Genomic DNA, 19,072 nt, shown 5'->3' on the forward strand with positions numbered 1-19,072 from the left:
AAATGGAAAAAAACACAACCTAAGTTCTTTGTGTCATAGTTTTCAGAATTCTTTCTTCTCAGGAATGTTGTTATTCATGGATTTAAGAAAAAAAAAAAGAATTCGGCTTACACAACATTAAGAGCTAAACTACTACACCCACCCTCCCCCGCCAACCCTGCCACACACACACACCTATTAGAATAGCTAAAATTGAAAACATTAACACCACCAAATGCTGGCAAGGATGTGGAGCAACAGGAACTCTCACTCATTGCTGGTATAGTCACCATGGAAGATAGTTTGGCAGTTTCTTACAAAATGAAACATACTCTTACCGTATGATCCAGCAATCACTCTACAAGGTATTTATCCAAAGGAATTGAAAAATTATAGCTGTATAAAAACTTGTATACAGAGCTAATCGTGTCTTTTTTCATAATTCCATAACTTGGAAGCAATCAAGAGCTGTCCTTTAGTAGGTAAATGGATAAACAGCGGTATAGCATACAATGGAGAGCTATTCAGCAATAAAAAAACAAATGAGTTATTAAGCCATTAAATGACATGGAGGAAATGTTAATGCATACTGCTAAGTAAAAAAAAATAGTCTATTTCAACAAGATAGAAAATAATAGAAAATTAAACTCAAAGAAAGAGAAAGAAGGAATGAAGACATAAACTAATGAAATAAAATCAAACATATTGTAATCCTAAACTCATTTGATGCAGCTGTTGGAAAAAAAAGAAAAAAGGTAAGAACAGTCAATGTCAGGAATGAAAAAAACCTTTACTGTAAGTTCTGCAGACCTACAAAATTATAAAAAGATGTATTAAACAAATTTATGTAAATAAATTTAAAAATATAAATGAAGTAAATTTCTCAAAATAGACATAAAAATTGACAGAATACAAAACTTAAATAGTCCTTCAATCATTAAAAACATTAACCTATAATTTAAAACTACAATAAATAAAACTCTAGGCATATATGGCTTATAAGAAACAATCAAGGCAGAAATAATGGCAATCATTCACATATCTTTTCAGAGCATAGGAAAAAATCCCTACCATTTGCCAATCCTGACCAAGAAAAAAAAAAACACTGACAGGAAATTTCAAAAAGGAAAGTTTTTTAAGCTGGTCTGATTTGTGAATACAGATGCAAATATTCTGAACAAAAAACAGCAAACTTATCCATTTACATAAAAATGGAAAGCTGATGATTTGCTTGGCTTGAACTGGAAAGCCAAATCAATTTATTTACTGGTATTTTTTCCTGAACTTCATTTCAGGAGAAATGCCTTTTTTCAGTTCTTGTTAAGTTGGCTTTATATACATATACAGCAATATAAAAAAAGGTTAATACATATTGGGCATATTCCTAAAAGCAAGGATGGCTGAAGATTTGAAAATCAATGCAATTCATATGAACAGAGTAAGGGAAAATCATGCGATTATTCTGGTTGCTTTCAGTACATGATGTTGATCAAATTTGTGACAAAACCTCTTAATGAATCAGGACTAAAAAGGAATTCTCTTAAGCTGAAAAAGGTTATCCTCACTCAAAAGAATATTCAGCAAATATCAGACTTAATGGTAAATATTGAAAGCTTTTCCTCTGGCATTAGGACAGACAAGTGTATTATTAATTTCCTAGACTTACCATAACAAAGTACCACAAACTGGGATCATTTACAACAACAAAAGTGTATTGTCTCACAGTTCTGGAGGCTAGGTGTCAGAAATTAGGTGCTGACAGGGCCATGTTCTCCTTAGGGGAGGGTCCTTCCTGGCCTCTTCTTGGCTTCCGGTGACTGCCAGCTACCCCGGGCATTTCTTGACTCATAGATGTACCACTTCAATCTCTTTCTCTGTCTTCACATGGTGTTTCCCCCGAGGCGGCCGTGGTGAGGGGAGGGTTTCTTTGTCTCTCCTCTTTTTACAAGGACACTAGTCACATAACCTGCTTCAATAGGATCTCAACTTGATTACATCCACACACAAAAAACCCCTATTTGGAAATAGGGTCACATTCACAGATACTGGGGTTTCTGACTTTGATGTACCCATTTAGGGGCAAATTTAACGCCCAAAACAAGGACTCATCCTACAGTCACTTCTTTTTGTACTCAAGGCCCTGGTGGCAAGAAAAAGAAATAAAAGGTATACAGATTAGAAAGGAAGGACTAAAACTGTCATTATTTAATAATATAGTTGTCTATGTAGAAAATCCTAAATAATTCACAGATAAATCATTGTAATTAATAAGTTTAACACACTAGCCTATTCAAGGTTAATATACACAATTTATTTTACTATAATACTAACAAACAGGTAAATAAATGTTAAAAAGATATAATTTACAATAGCAAAAAACAAAACAAACACCAAATACCTTGAAATCAACTTAACATTATATGTATAAGGTTTTTAGACAGACAACTATGAAATCTTACTGAGAGAAATTAAAGAAGAGGTAAATAAATGGAGGAATATGCCATGTTCCTGAATGGAAGACACAATATTACAAATATGCCAAGTCTTTCCAAAAGAAGGTATACATGCAATGTAAATCCAATTAAATTCCCACTTTATGGAAACTGACAAGCTGATTTTCCAGTTTATATGAACACAGAAAGGGTCAAGAATAGCCAGAAATCTATTGTACAAAGTAAGAGGACTTCTACTACTAACTATGAAGACTTATTTTAAGACTATTTTCACTAAGACAGTGTGGTGTTGGCATGAAGATAGACAAATATGTCAATGGGACAGAAAAGAGGGTGCACAGACAGACCCATATATGTAGGGACACTTATTCCATGACAGAAGTAGCATTACAGAGCAATAAGTAAAGAAGTCACTTTTCAATAAATTATGCTGAGACAATGGAATTCGTATGGAAAAAAATTCGACCCCCAGCTTGTCCTATGCATCAAAATAGCTACACACAAAATCATGGATGAATTTCATTAATTCCAGCAAAAAGAACACGTAAGATTCCAGGATCTTACGTCAGGATAGTGGTTAATTTAGGGAGAAGAAAGTGTTAGTAACTGCAAGTGAACACAAGAGGAGTTTCTAGCAAGCCAGTGAATATTTCATTCCTTTAGATATGTGGGGTTCTAGCTGTATTTGCTTTTTGATAATTTGTTGATTTGTACATGTACATTCTGTTCACTTCTCTTTATTTGTATTAATCTTCCCAATAAAAAAATTTAAGGAGATAGACATATTCACTCACTGAACAAATATTTATTGAGAAATCACTATATACCTGACGCTGTACTAGATCTGAATCAGGAGAAATAAATACAGGCATAAGCCCTCTGATACCCTTAGCTTGCTACAAAAGGGGGATTCTTTCTTTATTGGGGGTGAGAGTGATGAGGAAATCCATTAGATCTTTCACTGGACTGAATATCAAAATAGCTCACAAGTGTTCTGCCCAGCCTTGAAACGTGGTGGTTACCCTTTGTATATATAATAAATGGTTCCAGTGTAATTTTAGACCTACACTTAGTTACACATAGGAATCCTATCTGCTTATCCAAGGAAAATTTTGGCTTGAAAGTCATGGCACTAGTCTCTAAGAAAACCAAGAGAAAACTATCATTAATTTGTAGTTAATTTTGGCTCTATTACATTAAAAAAGTTCTTTGAAGTCTTTTTTTTTTTAAGTTCTTTGAAGTCTTAAGGCAAACAGCATTGAGTTTTAAACGTTTTCCTGATTATAAAATACTTACATGTTCAATGTAGAACATCTGGGAAATCAGAAAATTACAAAGAAAACAAAAACCCATTATTCTATCACCATAGCTACTGTAAATGTTTTGGTACATTTCTTTCCGTTTTTAAAATGCCTTTATACATTTACACAATCGAGGTCCAATTTTGCAACATGAGTTTTCCATTTAAAAATATGAGTATTTCCCCATGTCATTAATTTCTAAACATAATTTTTAAGTTTGTAAAAAGTATATCTCCAATTTGAATCATCTCAATTAGAGGTCATTCGTCCTGTTTAATCGAGTAGAAACATCCAGGGTCTCAGGAGTTCTGAGAGGAGTCCAGAACTTAGCTAAAGCCTCTGATGGAACATTAGAACCTGGCAGGCTTGGCAGAGGCTGCTCGGCTCCAACGGAAGCTGCGGTCACTGAGAGGGATCCGTCGCAGCACGCAAGATGCCAGGATGACCCGGAGCCCGGAGAGTCCTCGACTTTCCATCAGGTTTAATACGCGTCTACGCTGTTAAGTTCTCGGCGGTGCCCCAGCGCGCATCCCTCAGCTCACGGGTCTGGACCGAGCAGGCATCATCCGAGCAGCGCCGGCTTGCTCCAGATCCCCGCGCCCAGCGCAACTTCCACCCGCGAGGCGGTTGTACTCGGCTCCGGGCTTCGTGGCGCGCCTCTCAGAGCCCCTAGCTCGGGTCGCTGGGCTGAACCTGGGAGGAGGCGCCCGAGGTTCCGGGCCTGCCCGGAGAGCCGCGTCTCCATCACCCCCGCCCCTCGAGCCGGGAGCGCGCAGGCGCAGCCGGCCAGGAGTCCCGCCGGCAGTCCAGGAGCCTGCGGTCGCGCCCCAGCCGCTGCCGCCACCGCCACCACCACCGCTCATCATGGGCCCGGGTCTCCGGCTGCTGCTACCTCTCGTGTTTTGCGTGGGGCTCAGCGCCCTCGTACCGTCCGCGGGAGCCTCGGGCTTCCGCAAGCGAGGCCCCACGGTGACGGCCAAGGTGACCGGGCAGCGGGCAGCAAGTTCCCCTCGTGCCGCCCGGGGGGGGGGGATGGGAGAGCTTTGGGGACTGGAACCTCAGGGGCAGGGGCGGCGATCAGGGGGCTTCCCAGGCGCAGAGGACGGGAGGCGGCCGCGGGGCTAGGTGGTAGTGGGGGGGGTCCCCGCGCCCGCACGCGGCTTGGGGAGCGTCCTTGCTCTCCAGGGAGAGTTTAGGGGCGCTAGGCCGAGCCCGCCTCCGCCACGGGCTGTCTGAGCGTCACCTCCTGGGCTGGTGATCCGACGTGGCCACCAGCCCGCGAGCTGGGAGAAGCTTCCGGAACCGGCGAGCCCTTTCTCTAGGGAGGAGACAGCCGAGGACTTCCTTCGGCGTGGCGGGGACTTGGGAGTGGAAGCAGGAAGAATGCAGGAGGGCGAAGGAAGCGCGCTCCAAGAGGAGGGGTTGCAGCTGGGCCGCCCCCGAGGATGTCACCCGGCCTGGCAGAGCCCAGGTCCAGCCCCTGTCGCTTGGGGTAGGGTAGGCGTTACGTGGCCTTGCTTAACCAAGGACTGTCCTCCGTTTCGTGTTTAGGAACCACCATCAATCCCCGCCAGGGAAGGAGAGGTGCGCTTTTCAGACTGGGAAGTAGACCCAGTGTTTGGGATGCCGCTGAGCGAGGCCCAGGAGGCCCCTGCATGACTGAAGCCAGCCTTTCAATCTCGATGGGAGGTGGTGGGGTGGGGAGCTGCCTTAGACTGCCTCCTTACAGCTTCACGTCTTTTTTCAGCATGTTTACCCAAGGGTATAAGATAATGGGAGGATGCCCGGAGAGACAGAGGGAGGAAAGGAGTGATTTGGTGCCCTTGATCACCACTTCTAGAAAACCCACTGGCAGGAGTGTCTTGGAATCTGGAAGGAGGAGCAGCTGCAGGTGGTCTTAACAATCGGTCCCGTCTGCCAGCCGAAATGACAGTGTTGGGTGCTTCAGTCCTCCACTGCAGACCCCACCGGAGGAGTGGGGAGGACACGGGGCGGGAGAGGTTCAGCCCAGCACCTGGTGTAGCCTGAGAGTGGGGAGTGAGCAGGAAGGCCCTGCTGCGGGGGTGCGGTGATAAATGAACTGTGGCTGGGAACCTCAGGGAGAGGGGAAGAAGAGCGGGGGCTTCTTAGCCAGGGTGCTGTCACTGAGTGAGTTTTCATGCACCCTAGGTTTGGAATAGTCACTTAACACTATCTCCTTTTTTCCCACCCCATTTGTCATTAAGTTCTAAAAGCTAACTGTGCAGGCATGTCCTGTCACAGATTCGACTCTGCTGAATTACTTTTTCAGTGGGGCGTTTTAAGACAACTAACCTGTTGGGAAGTGAAAATATTAAAAATGATTTCTCTGAGTGTGGACAAGTAGATGAATTGGCCATCATTCTAGTGTATTGTGTGTTTTCCCCAGCAGTCTTTAGCTTTTCCTCTGATAGTGTTTGAAAACAGGAATCTGTAAATGAGAGGTATGAAGTGCTGTCCCTCCCTTTCTTGTCTGTGACTCTTGCTGCCAGCCACCACCTCAACCTCCTGCTCAGTCTGAGAGCCTCAGGTTCAGGGTCTCACTGGTCTCAAAATCCACCCAGTTGGCATTTGCACCCTTGCATTTTCTAGCAGATGCCATGGGCTCTGTGCAGCGTCAGGCACCTGAGAGTGTAGAAAATAATGCTGCCATCTTTCCAGCTGTGCTCAAGTCACAGGTTGCTATCACTTTCTGCAGTTCTCAGAGTGGCCAAGAGGCTTCAGCTGAGGTAATAACAAGTTACCAAGAATGCCTGAGGCTCCTCCTCTGTAAGTGGAAATAGAAATAATACCTGCTGGCAAGGTTTTGCATATTTGATGTGACAGAACAGGTAAAGTGCTTAGCCCTGATTGAAGTTCCTGATTTAAGAGGTCAACTGTTAGTGTTATTTGTGTTATCTTATTAATCCTCCTGGGGCAGGGCAGGTACAGATGAGGAGCAGGGACTTGGAGTTGCCCAAGGTCCCATGGCCAGTAAGTGGTGGAGCTGGTTTGAGAACAGTTTCCTTGACCTCCGGGCTCCTGCACCTGGCGTCTGCCCCAGTTACTTTGGAAACAGAAGCACAGTTAACCCTACAAGGGTTTGGGGCAGGCTCTGTGAGGTCCTCTTGCCCCTTCCCCTGTCTCTTCCCACCCTCCAGTGCCCCATAATTTTCAAATGACTTTCAAGGGCAGCCTCAAGGGAAAAAAGGAGGGACCAAGGGGCCAGCTCTTGAAGTGCAATGTGGAATTCAAGCGCCACCTTTTCCAGGAAGCTGGCCCCGATCTCCACAGATAATCACCACCTCTAACCATGACATTTTCTCTGTTACATACCTTCTTGTAAAGCTTGACTTCCCATCACAGTGACCATCTCTGCGCTTCCTCTTCTGTGGGACTTTGCAGCCTCATCCCTTTCACAGGGCCTGTTCCCAAGGACAGGCAGCAAAATCAGAGACGATCTCAGGGTAAGAGGGTTTGCCTGGCGGCCACCCCAGGCCCACCTTACCATCTGTTTAGGTGTGTGTGCCCTGGTCGTCATTCAGTATTTCCTTTTTTTTTTTTAAGTAACTGCTTGAGCTGACACTGTGCTGAGCACTGGGGATCTAAAAATGCCATTTCCACCCCTTCAGGCAGAAATTGCCTAGACAGGGAGAGCCACATTCATGACAAATCGCAGTCCAAGTGAACGCAGCTTCAAATGGAAATTCTGTCTTGCGCGTTCCTAGTATTGCCTAACAACACTTGGAACTCTTAGCCAGCATCTTTCCTCCACTTTCTGAAATGTGTGAGAGTCTTCCTTCCCAGCCGGTTGTGGTCAGAAGGGGTGTGTTGCTTCTCTGCACATGGATCCCTTTTCCTGCCTCAGTGCTTTGGTTCCAGGAAGAACTGCCCGTTCTTGTTCCTGGAGGCTGCTCCCCTCCTTCCAGGCTTGCATCCCATCACACCTCTGTCAGGATGCCTGCCCGCAGCCCTCAGCTTTCCTCCAGCACACTGGTATTCAGTGTTCTTGGGGCACTTCTCACCCGCGGCCTTGTGCTATAGCTGCTCATGTACTCGGCCTGTCTCTTTACATAATCTCCCTGAGGACAGGGACTCCCTCCACTTGTACCCTCACACTGCCTTCTGCAGAGATCTTTGACAAGTATTTAATAAGATTTGACTTCATCATTTCCGTTAGAGTTAGGGAAACTCTGCTGTATTTTCATGCCGTCACGCAAGAAGTTGAAGGATGCCGTGGTTTGGGAAAAAACATCGTATTAATATGTGCGCTAGGCTGCATGTAGGAAAACAAGATGGTTATTGGAGAGTTACACTGGGGGACATAGACCTTTTTTCTTCATCTTCTCATGCTTTCCTCCCACATTTTATTCTCTTTGCCATTGAAATGCTCACAGGCTTTCTTTTCTCTATTTTAAAAGTCTGGCAGGCTTATGTGGTGGTTCGTTATGAATGCATACTCAATTCTTGTCCTGGAGCCGCTTCATTATTGCCTGTTACTGAATTTACTTCTTGGGTTGGAAATCCCTTTGGAGAACTGCTTCTTTGACCCCAGCTCTGCATGCCAGGCTCTTGCGGGCATTAATGGAGCTTCCTGAATTGTCCTCTTTCACTGCACTGCCCAATCTCAAGGGCCTGGTCTTTTATGCATTCTCTAAATTTTTACCACATAAATAATAATAACACAGTTTTTTACAGCTCTGGCCGTGTAAAATTGCAAAATGCCACACGGAACACTAAATATCACATCATCCTGTGACAGACGTCCTGATGTATTGGGAGAGGCTCTTGTCTTGAACTAAATGCTTGACAGTCTTTACTTTACAATTTTTCTAAACTGTATGACATCTTTTCTCTTTGACACCTTCTTAAATTTTTTAAAGCCATCTCTTGAATGTCTTTTTTTTTTTTTTTTTACCCAGTCAAATAGTGAATTGGTTCATATAATCTAAACTTGCTAACAGAATGCCCTTCGACTCTGCGGCCTTTTCAAACGTTCTGTCTCGAAATTACCTTAATACAGTGATTTGTGAAGCAGACTGTATATAATTTCATTTTAGGTGAAACAGTTAAAAAAAGTCCAAGAGAACTTTTAAGGCTTATCTGCAAAGAAAGAAGTGACTAACTTCTGGAGGTGTGTTTGCTCTCTTCTGTTTTAAAATGTTGTGACAGAGAAAGGGCACATTCTACTTGGGCAACTTTGGGAATGTGAGGACCAGATTTGGTGTCTTAAGTGTACAGGGTAAATGGTTCTGTCAGGACCTGCATGCAATGTTTGCTGTACTTAGGACGCAGCAGAGGCCCGGGTGTCTTAGTGTGTTTGGATGTGAGTGGCAGGCCTTCTGGAGCAGGGCTGTGTGTTTTGATCATCTTTCACAGGCCCCTTGACAGCAAGACATCTATTGAGAACTCACTGGGAATTTGGCGCTGCTTGAAGTTACAAAAAAATAAATCCGGACGGTTAGACTATTTCTTTCCTCACCAGTTTTTTCTCCTGCCAAGACTTAGGAGAGCATCACCTTTCAGAAGAACAGCAGTCTCCACTCTCAACCCTTAGCTTTGTCCACAGAGCTAGGAAACAGGAGGCGACAGCAGTGTGTGTCTGGGGTACTTGGGGGAGAGGAATTCATGAAGACGTCACTGGCTCATTCTGACAGTACTGAGTCCAACTTGAAACCCAGTTCTTAGTACAGGGTCTGACTCCGTGATGGTGCTCCATAACTGTTTGGTGAATGAATATTTGTGAGTGAAATGCACCCACAAAAATGGTTTCAGAACTCCTTTAATTTATCTCTTGCTCCTTCACCCCCTCCTTTATAAAATGGTGGTGGCCAGGGCCCTCACATGTGGATCCTTTCTCAGATTGTCATATTCACTTACCTTGTATTGTGGCTTTTCCACAGTGTAACCTTGTGCTCTGCCTTTCAACCACATGCAGGTCTTCTTTGATGTGAGGATTGGAGATAAAGATGTTGGCAGAATCGTAATTGGCCTTTTTGGAAAAGTCGTGCCCAAGACTGTGGAAAATTTTGTCGCTCTGGCAACAGGAGAGGTATGTCTCAGTTTTATTCCCTTTAACTGTGCACAGAATTGAATCTTCCTCCTTTTAAGCCAAACATACAGATGTATTCTGGGGAATGAATGGAGAGAATAGCATTGAAACATACACACTACCATATGTAAAATAGATAACCAGTGGGAATTTGCTGCATGACTCAGGGAACTCAAACTGGGGCTCTGTGACAACCTAGAGGGGTGGGATGGGTGGGAAGTGGGAGGGAGGTTCAAGAGGGAGGGCACATATGTGTATCTATGGTTGGTTCATGTTGATGTATGGCAGAAACCAACACAATATTGTAAAACAGTTATCCTCCAATTAAAAATAAATACATTAAAAAATTTTTTAATGTAAAAAAAAAGTTGTACCTGGGAAAATAAGTAAATTAGTAGATGAGATGAACCTGAGACATCTAATAATATTTTACTTGGTTTTTCTATAAAATCTGTATTCTTGAAGCACTCAGTTTCCTCAAGGTTCTAGAAAGTGAAACAGTCATTAAGTGAAAATGCAGACTTCTCTCTTTTTACTTGTGCATGTTAGTATTTTACTTCCATAGTTTATTTATTTTTCAGTCAGCTAATGATAAATATCTGTCAGTAAACCATTGTAGGTACCTACTTTAGTTCTATAGATATTTTGTGTAATTTTCTCATTTTGTCATTTCCAGATAAACACTGGGGTTTATCTTACAGTATGGGTTGTATCTGCTTGTGTATTCAATTGACATAATCTCTTTAGAAAGGATATGGATATAAAGGAAGCAAATTTCATCGCGTCATCAAAGATTTCATGATTCAAGGAGGAGACTTCACCCGGGGAGATGGCACTGGTGGTAACGTCTCTTTACCTTTTCCTTTCCTGCTGACCCGAGTGCAAGCTAAGACTAAGATGATATATTTACCTAGCATATTGAACTCCCAGCTATAAGGATCAAAGTCAAAAAGACAAATTCTTCCAGAAAGATAAGAGTTTTTGGTCCGAGGGCCTCATCTAACAAAATCTTGGTAGGTGCGAATGAGTGAGGCCTCCTAGTTTTAAACAGTCTTTGCTTAGTGGAGATGTATTCATTTAGTAGGCTGTTTTGCTGTTATGAAAATCCTAGACTCCTGGTATGTAGCAGTATGGAAAGATGTCTGTCATAGCAAGGAGAGGTAGAGTGAAAAACCATGTCCCCTGGGGGGAGGGGGGCCACCAGCTGCAGAAGTGCATTTTGCTGGGGTGGGGGTGGGGTGGGGGTGGTCTGGGAGCATCATGCCAGAATGATGAGGCTGGTATTTAGGTGGCAGGATCAGAGGTGAATTTACCTCCTTCTTTGAAAATTCTCTCATTTTATCATCAGCTTTTGCAATAATAAAAAATTAAATAATAGAACACTTGTCACAATTATAGTATAAATTAATTTTTATCAACACCATTAGAATTCTGTAAAGTACCTATAATTCAATTTATAGAATTTCAAATATATCTGAGCTTATTGTTTCTCATTGAGGATTCCAGCTGCCCAGCTCCCCGGACTGTCTTTTCCTCAGAAATGTAGTGAGTTCTTTTCCTGAACATACATACAATATGGAACTACACCAAATTTTTATTTACTATAGGTTTAAGATTTTTAATTCAGCAAATACTGGGTTTGGTAGATAGTAAATGGCTAACGTTTTAAAGAAACAAGCCATTTTCAAGCACTATTGTTAATATCATGTTTATCGCAATGGTTTTTTAAATAACAAAGTGGCTGTCATTAAATGCGTGGAGTTGCCAGACACCTGTGGAAATGCTGCTGGGTATGGGAATGTAGACTGGAGCAGAGGAACATGTTCAGGTTACTTGGTTGAATGGGGCTGCTGCAGAGCTGGGTCTCCAGTGGAAAAGTCTGCAGTTCCAGTGCTGGTCCCCTCAGGACTGGCACCCCACCGTCCTGCCTGAGGCCCAGCAGGAATGGTGATAGAACTTCACTGTGTTCTCTCTTCCATTCCTCTTTCTCTCTCTGCTCTCTCTGCCTTGTGTGTGTGTGTGCACGTGCATTCGTGTGTGCACATGCACATGCATGTACAGAATTAAAATTCTCTGAGTTTTAGAGATAGGACCTTTTGGATCATTTAAATTTAGCCTAGACCTCTCTGTAGGCAGAACTTTCCTGCCAGGCCACTTCATGTGTCACTTACCAACCAGCTATAAATTGCTTACTTTTGGTATCCACTTCTGGTCCTTCTGACTGAGCCAGGATTTTTTTTTTCTTGGTAAGATGAATTATATTTGACCTCTTCTACAAAAAAAAGAAAAGAAAAAAAGGCAGGGTTCCTTAAATTATTAAATATAAATTACTCAGATAAATATAAAATAAGACAGTTACAAAGCAGTGAAGTTGTTAAAATATCCAGTTATTTATTTAGAAGCCATATATCCCAAGATGTACACCTTAAGAAGAAAAACCATCAGGATTCACAAAATGTCCTTACTATTCCTCTACTGCAACACTTCCTAGATAACCTGCTTGAAAAGTTAACTATGTTAGCTATGAAGAGGTTTTGGTTGTATATGAATGAAGAAAAATGCCCACGTAAGACCAAGTCTTAAGGAGCTTTTTTGCCTGGTCCTTCACAAGTACTGCATAGTAAGAAGGAGATAACATGAGAGCTGAGCCAGGACTTTAAGGTTGGCCACTGATGGGTAAGGTGCCCTGCAGTAGAGAAGTTGGGTGTGACAGGCACTCAGGGTTGGGGGATGGAGCAGATGGTCTGCACCGTTGTTTTATAGGGAAAATGTGCTGTGCTAGACCTCCAGCCCGCAGGCCTGCCTTTGGCTCAAGGTTGGCTCCCTGGCTGCTCCGAGTTGCTGTCACCTTCTGTATCCTGAAGTCATCAAGCCTAATGACTTCCAGGCTGGCACTGTTCTTCTTTGTACTGAGGCTGTAAGTGCTTAGAGAACCAGAGTTGGAGCCAGAAGTTCAAGTTTTACTTTTTTCAAGTTTGACAAGCTCCCATTTGATAAGGTTGATAAGTTTCCCATTCACAAATGGGAATGAGAGAACCTATCCTATAGGACTGTTATGAGGATTGGCTAAGGGTGTATATTAAGTGCATATTGCAGTTGGCTTGGCTGCTGAGGTATGAGTGCCCCAGGACAAGTGACCTGACCCTCAGGACAGAGATGGGGTCACTAGGATGGCTTAGCCATCATTTCATCGGACAGTACGATGTCATCCTGCCCTGCTATTCCTTCTCATTTCAAAGTGAAATCACTGACTTGCTTGGTCAAGGTTTGGGTCTTCGTTTGAGGCCAGAGGGCATCTTGCCATCTTGTGTCATATTTAAGGCTTTTGCTTGTTTCTTTTGGTCCCTGGTGCTCTGTTTCCTTAAGGAGTAAATTTTATCCTCTGCTTAACTTCTCTTTATGTTTGACCATCTTTTCCTCATCCCCATCTTTTATAGGGTTCTCTTAACCAGTTCTACCCAAACCTTATACTTCCCTTTGAAGAATTTACTTTTGTATAACATCTGCTGACCCTACCCTTTTTGTTTTGTCTCACCCAGGTATAAGCATTTATGGTGAGACATTTCCAGATGAGAACTTCAAACTGAAGCATTATGGCATTGGGTGGGTCAGCATGGCCAATGCTGGGCCTGACACCAATGGCTCTCAGTTCTTTATCACCTTGACCAAGCCCACCTGGCTGGATGGCAAACATGTGGTATTTGGAAAAGTCATCGATGGAATGGTAACTTGATATATTATTTTTTCTCATTCAAAGCTTTATAATGAAAGTACTCTTAGTGATTTGCTCTCAAATTATGCTTCTTAGGGAGCCATAATTATATGCTGACTGGCCTCTTCAAAGGTGAATAAAGTATATATGGTACATGGGCTCAGTCCCTGGGTTAGGAAGATCCCCTAGAGAGGGCATGGCAACCCACTCCAGTGTTCATGCCTGGAGATCCCATGGACACAGCAGCCTGGTGGGCTACATTCAGTAGGCTCACAGAGAGTCGGACATGACTGAAGCAACTTAACACACACACACACACACACACGGTATTTTAATCATTAGGGGTATTGGGGCAGAAGCTGGGGGAGAAGTTGAGTCCTTAATTTATCATACTATTAGATATAATTGGAAACTCATTTTAATGTAACCAAATGAAATCCTGTAGGTACAATGAAATATCATTTAAACTTAAAAAGGAAGGAAATCCTGTCACTTGCTAGAACATGGATAAATCTTGAGAATGTCATGTTAAGTAAAGTAAGCCTGTCACCAAAAGACTGTATGATTTCGTTGAAATGAGGACTCTAAAGTAGTCAAATACATGGGAACATAAAGCAGAATGATGGTTTCCCGGGGCTGAGGGATGAAGAAATGGGGAGCTGGTATTCAGTGAGCATCTTTATGAATCTTCAGTTTTACAAGATGAAAAAATTTTAGAGGTTTAGTTGCACAATAATGTGAATATGCTTAAACTAATGGACTTAAAGTTACACTTAGAAGTGGCTAAGATGGTAATTATATGTTATGTATCTCTCGTGTTCAGTTGCTCAGTCGTGTCTGATTCTCTGCAACCTCATGAACTGTAGCCTGCCAGGCTCTTCTGTCCATAGGATTTTCCAGGCAAGAATACTGGAGTGGGTTGCCATTTTCTTCTCCATGTGTTCCTTACCACAATTCAAAATATTTTTAAAAACCCTGAGGCCATGTAGTTCAGTACAGATACAAGTCACTTTCAAAGGCACACAGTATAACAACCAGAATTCCTAAAGAGAATTCAAATTTATGCTCCTGTGTCTCAAAGAACATCAAAGGGGTCCAATTCATAATCCACAGGAAGAATTCTTAAATTCCTCATTCTCTTCCATTCCCTGCATTTCTCCTCCTTAGCAGCTGCCCAAAGATGCTCTTCCAGCTCCTCAACTGGCAGCTGTAAGGTCTGCCCGGTACAACCTTGGAGCATCCTTGAGTCCCTTCCCTCTGCCATATTTCATTGCTTTCATGTGAACTCATCCAAGTATAAATAAGCTAATCTCACTCACTGCAGTTCTTCCACAACTTCTACCGGTTATTCTGACTCTACCCAACAAAAGGGCAGGAACTGAGCTGGCTGACTCAGAACCTCCCTTACAAGGCAAACATGTGTTCAACCAGAACTGTCAAATAATTCTCATTGGCAAGTGGGAGAGGGCTTCCGAGGTGGCCCAGTAGTAAAGAATCTGCCTGCCAGTGCAGGAGATGCAGGTTTGATCCCTTGGTTGGGAAGATCCCCTGGAGAAGGAAATGGCAACTCACTCCAGTGTTCTTGCCTGGGAACTCCCATGGACAGAGGAGCCTGGAGGGCTACAGTCCACAGGGTCCCAAAGAGTTGGACACAACTTAATGATTAAACAACAAGCAGGATGAGAAGCAATTGGGGCAAACACCTGTCACTTAATATATCACTTTAGGTCCCAGTGAAGGACATGCCTACATTTTCATGAGCCAGTGTCCTCAAAAGAATGTACTCTTGAATAGCAAGGAATCCTAGTCTCCAGCCTCTTACTGCTTTTTAAATGAGCTAAACATAGACATGCATGTGTTAAACCAGTTTGGAGTTTTGATTGCTGAGTCTAATCAGGTTCCAAGTAGTTTAAATGTAAACTGATTCAAGTGAGCATTTTTGAGTACAACATAATGCTTCCCTGTGGCTCAGATGGTAAACTGTCTGCCTGCAATGCGGGAGACCCGGGTTCAATCCCTGGGTCGGGAAGATTCCCCTGGAGAAGGAAATGGCAACCTACTCCAGTGCTCTTGCCTGGAAAATTCCATAGACAGAGGAGCCTGGAAGGCTACAGTCCGTGGGGTCACAAAGAGTCGGACATGACTGAGCAACTTCATTTTCACTTTCACTTTAATGCTAGGCTGTAAGAAAAATGAAGATTATGCAGTTGGGGCTTCCTTCTTCTGGTCATGGTTTTCCTTCTAGTCTTCTGGATCTTATGTCTTGGTGTCCTGGTTGACTGTATTAACCTCCCTCCACCACTGGCACGCATCCTGGGAGATCTGCTTCCCGGTCCTAGACCAACAGTCCTGAACATTTTATGAGTCATAAACTACTTTGAGAAACTAGTGAAAACTATAAACTCTCTCTAGAAGGAAAATACGAAAGTGTGTGTGTCATACAGTTTCCTGACCCTCCAGAGATTGTCTAGGTGGTTTTCTTAACACTGAACCTCACCCCAGACTTGTAGAATCAGAACTTTCACAGGTGGGCCTGCAAACAATCATGTTAAAAATTATGGTCAAATATACCCAACATAGAAATTTCCATTTTAACCATTAAATAAGCATTTTTTAACCTGCCACAGGTAATTCAGGTATGTAGCTGCTGCTTTAGGCACACATATGCACATACGAACCCACACACACAATCTATTTAGAAATATGTATTATTATTAGAAGAATGCTGATCTTTTATCTTAAATTAGTTTGGATTAGCTGACACCATGTACAAAGCACTGAGAAACTCTGTTGCTATTTTGTTTCAACCTATTTTATTCTATTTTTTTTCAACCTATTTTAGAAACTCATTAGAGATCTACTAGCTTAGTCCTTCCTTTGTATGAGACAAAGTGGTCCATGGGCTGTAAAACCATCCAGAGTAGAGAAAGGGGTCTTTATATCACCGGTGGGGTAGTGAGTGAAAGTCGCTCAGTCATGTCTGATTCTTTGTGACCCCATGGACTATACAGTCCGTGGAATTCTTCAGGCCAGAATACTGAAGTGGGTAGCGTTCCCTTCTCCAGGGGATCTTTCCAACCCAGGGATCGAACCCAGGTCTCCTGCATTGTAGGCGGATCCTTTACTGTCTGAGCCACCAGGAAAGCCTGTGGGGTAGAGATTACATTAGTATCAGACTCAACCTGTAGATTCAGCTTCCCAGGTGGCACTAGTGGTAAAGAATCGGCCTGCCAATGCAGGAGACGAGACGCAAGAGATGCAGGTTCAATTCCTGGATCAGGAATATCCCCAGGAGGAGGAAATGGCAACCCACTCTAGTATTCTTGCCTGGAGAATCCCATGGATAGAGGAGCCTGGCAAGCTACATAGAGTTCATTGGGTTGCAAAGAGTCAGACACAGCTAAGTGACTGGGTATACACACATACAACCTGTAGATCACTTGCTGTAGTCAGCTTTAAAATGGGCAAACCCAGAACTAGCTCCATTACTAAATCTGCTTTCTGGCTCATTTTCTTACACTTAGACCCCTTATAGAGTGGAGCTGAAATTATTTAAAATTCCATGTTAACTTGTAAGTTGGGTTGTAACAAGTGAATAGAAATATTTTTTATTAGAGCTAGGTTGCTAATAAAAAGAAGAGAGGAAATACACAAATATGCCCTCTGATTAGCAAGCTAGTATGTAAATTTTATGTTATATATAGATTTCCTAAGTTTTCCATAGTTAGCTTGCATGGTTTCTGTAATCATAAAAAATGAAAACTTATTTCCCACCAAGGCTTTCAGACTTCACATTGATTTTACCTCTTGATCATCATAGTTGCTGGTCAGAAGTGATCCATGGGTCTCCTTTTCTCTCACCAGACCGTGGTCCACTCCATAGAACTGCAGGCAACTGATGGGCACGACCGTCCACTCACCGACTGCTCCATCGTCAATAGTGGCAAGATAGATGTGAAAACGCCCTTTGTGGTGGAGGTCGCTGACTGGTGATGCAACTGGCAGAAAACAACACAGTCTGGCAGGGGTGTGTGTGTGTGTGTGTATGTGTTGATTCTTCAAAGTTACTGTTTTGCTTCGTTTTTTAACTTTATTCTGTTTTCCACTCCAGATTATAGGAAGGTTATAACAATCAACCACTCAAAATTTAGTTAGCATGAATTTTGGTAAATCACTTGTTTAGGGACTTTGCACTTAAAAGACTTATCCCTTTCCTCTAGTGGTGCTATTTTTAAACTAGGAAACTTTGTATTCGGTATCTTCTTTTGAAGAACACACACACAATCATTACTTTGCTGGATTAAGTGTGATCCCCAAATTGAGTGATGCTGAAGGTTTTTCTGAAAAAGATGGGAACAAGAAGTGTATTATTTTGTATTCAAACAGAAATTCTTTTCAGGTAAAGGGAGATTTGATCAGTATTATCTATGTCACAGGGACTTTTTACCTTTGAAAGGTGCTTATTCTCTATATTAAATACTTTTTATATAGATCAATTATTTTTGCAAGACATTTTTTTAACCTAAAGTTCTTCTTAAAAACTAATGTACAGAAATATATGCATTTTAATGTTACCAGTGAACAGAGTAATAAAGGTTCTGCAATTCAAAATATCAACACAACTGGATAATTTGTGATGAGAATGCACAGAAGTGATGCCCATCCACATTCCAGACACTTGAGCTGATTATTCACCCATGTTTTACTCAATGTAATATGTTTAGAAAGTTCACTGGAGTCTAGTTGCCACAGAAAGGAATCTTTTTTTTTTTTTCCCACTTACATAATGGGGATGAAGATTCAGGCTATACTCAAACTGGATGGGAAAATAAAATCCTATTGGTGGCTCTTATTGTAACATACCTGGCTGTACCAGAGTGTGCCTAATCCCTGTTCAGATGGGAGTGGTAGGTGTCACAGAACGATCCCATTTCTTCTCCTGCAGGGCTCAAGCTGTGAGGGTCCCCCAGAATTCCATCTCTTGAGCACTGTTCTAAGAAAACTGCTTCAGTGAGAGATAAGATGATGAGTACTCCTACGGCTGATGGGGGTGTTAATTGCTGCAAGCCTCCTAAAAGCAGTTTTTCATTATTTTTCCAAAAAAATTCATTAAAATCCCTTTAACATGCCACATACCAGTTTTGAGTGTGGGAATACAGCAGTGGACAGTGACAGGCATCATGGAATTGACATTCTAGTGATGAAGACAGATTAAATGAGGTGCCATATAAAAGGGTGCTGATACTGTAGAGAGAACACAACAGGTTTTCTGGAGAGGCTGGGGTGTGGGTGGTAGGTGCTGTGCAGGTGGCCTCCTGAGGGGACATTTGAGCTGAGCTCGGAGGAGACAGAAGCGGTAGCTGTCAGGCCAGACCTGGGATATAGGCCTTCATGCCAGTGGGGGAGAAAATACGAGGATCCTGAGGTGCAATGAGAGGGCCTAGGACAGAACAGCAAGCCAGTGTGCTGTAGCCTGAGGTTCAGAGAGTAAGGCTGGGTGCAGAGCATTCTGGGCCTGGGGGGCCAGGGCACAGCTCTTCTTTTATTTCCAGTACAATGGAGAGCTCTTGGGCTTAAG

At 42.8% G+C, this 19,072-nt stretch overlaps 2 protein-coding genes across 2 annotated transcripts in view; one reads left to right on the forward strand and one right to left on the reverse strand.

The window, feature by feature from the left end:
- The first annotated feature begins 4,492 nt into the window (after window positions 1–4,492).
- Window positions 4,493–18,105, forward strand: PPIC (peptidylprolyl isomerase C). The gene is made up of 5 exons (XM_081499032.1): window positions 4,493–4,714; window positions 9,669–9,782; window positions 10,530–10,623; window positions 13,322–13,506; window positions 17,359–18,105. Exons 1-5 carry the CDS (start codon window positions 4,598–4,600, stop codon window positions 17,485–17,487), a joined length of 639 nt encoding a protein of 212 aa, XP_081355158.1. The 5' UTR covers window positions 4,493–4,597; the 3' UTR covers window positions 17,488–18,105.
- The window catches only part of SNX24 (sorting nexin 24), a 196,196-nt gene continuing 183,227 nt past the window's right edge, over window positions 6,104–19,072 (reverse strand). Inside the window, exons 6-13 of the transcript XR_014056394.1 lie at window positions 18,631–18,732; window positions 18,358–18,496; window positions 17,299–17,834; window positions 11,976–12,054; window positions 10,157–10,267; window positions 9,611–9,860; window positions 7,067–7,155; window positions 6,104–6,182 (exon numbers count right to left, since the gene is read on the reverse strand). The gene's annotated coding sequence lies outside the window, so the exon portion shown is untranslated. The remainder of the gene's footprint in view (window positions 6,183–7,066; window positions 7,156–9,610; window positions 9,861–10,156; window positions 10,268–11,975; window positions 12,055–17,298; window positions 17,835–18,357; window positions 18,497–18,630; window positions 18,733–19,072) is intronic.

The sequence above is a fragment of the Giraffa tippelskirchi genome, chromosome 6 (genome assembly GCF_054371585.1).
Source record: "Giraffa tippelskirchi isolate mGirTip1 chromosome 6, T2T-mGirTip1v1.2.pri, whole genome shotgun sequence".
Taxonomy (NCBI): Eukaryota; Metazoa; Chordata; class Mammalia; order Artiodactyla; family Giraffidae; genus Giraffa; species Giraffa tippelskirchi.

Coding starts and splice junctions, on each gene's coding strand:
- PPIC (XM_081499032.1), top strand. CDS start 4,598: ATGGGCCCGGGTCTCCGGCTGCTGCTACCTCTCGTGTTTTGCGTGGGG. Junction 9,783..10,529: donor TCGCTCTGGCAACAGGAGAG/GTATGTCTCAGT, acceptor TAATCTCTTTAG/AAAGGATATGGATATAAAGG. Junction 13,507..17,358: donor GAAAAGTCATCGATGGAATG/GTAACTTGATAT, acceptor TTCTCTCACCAG/ACCGTGGTCCACTCCATAGA.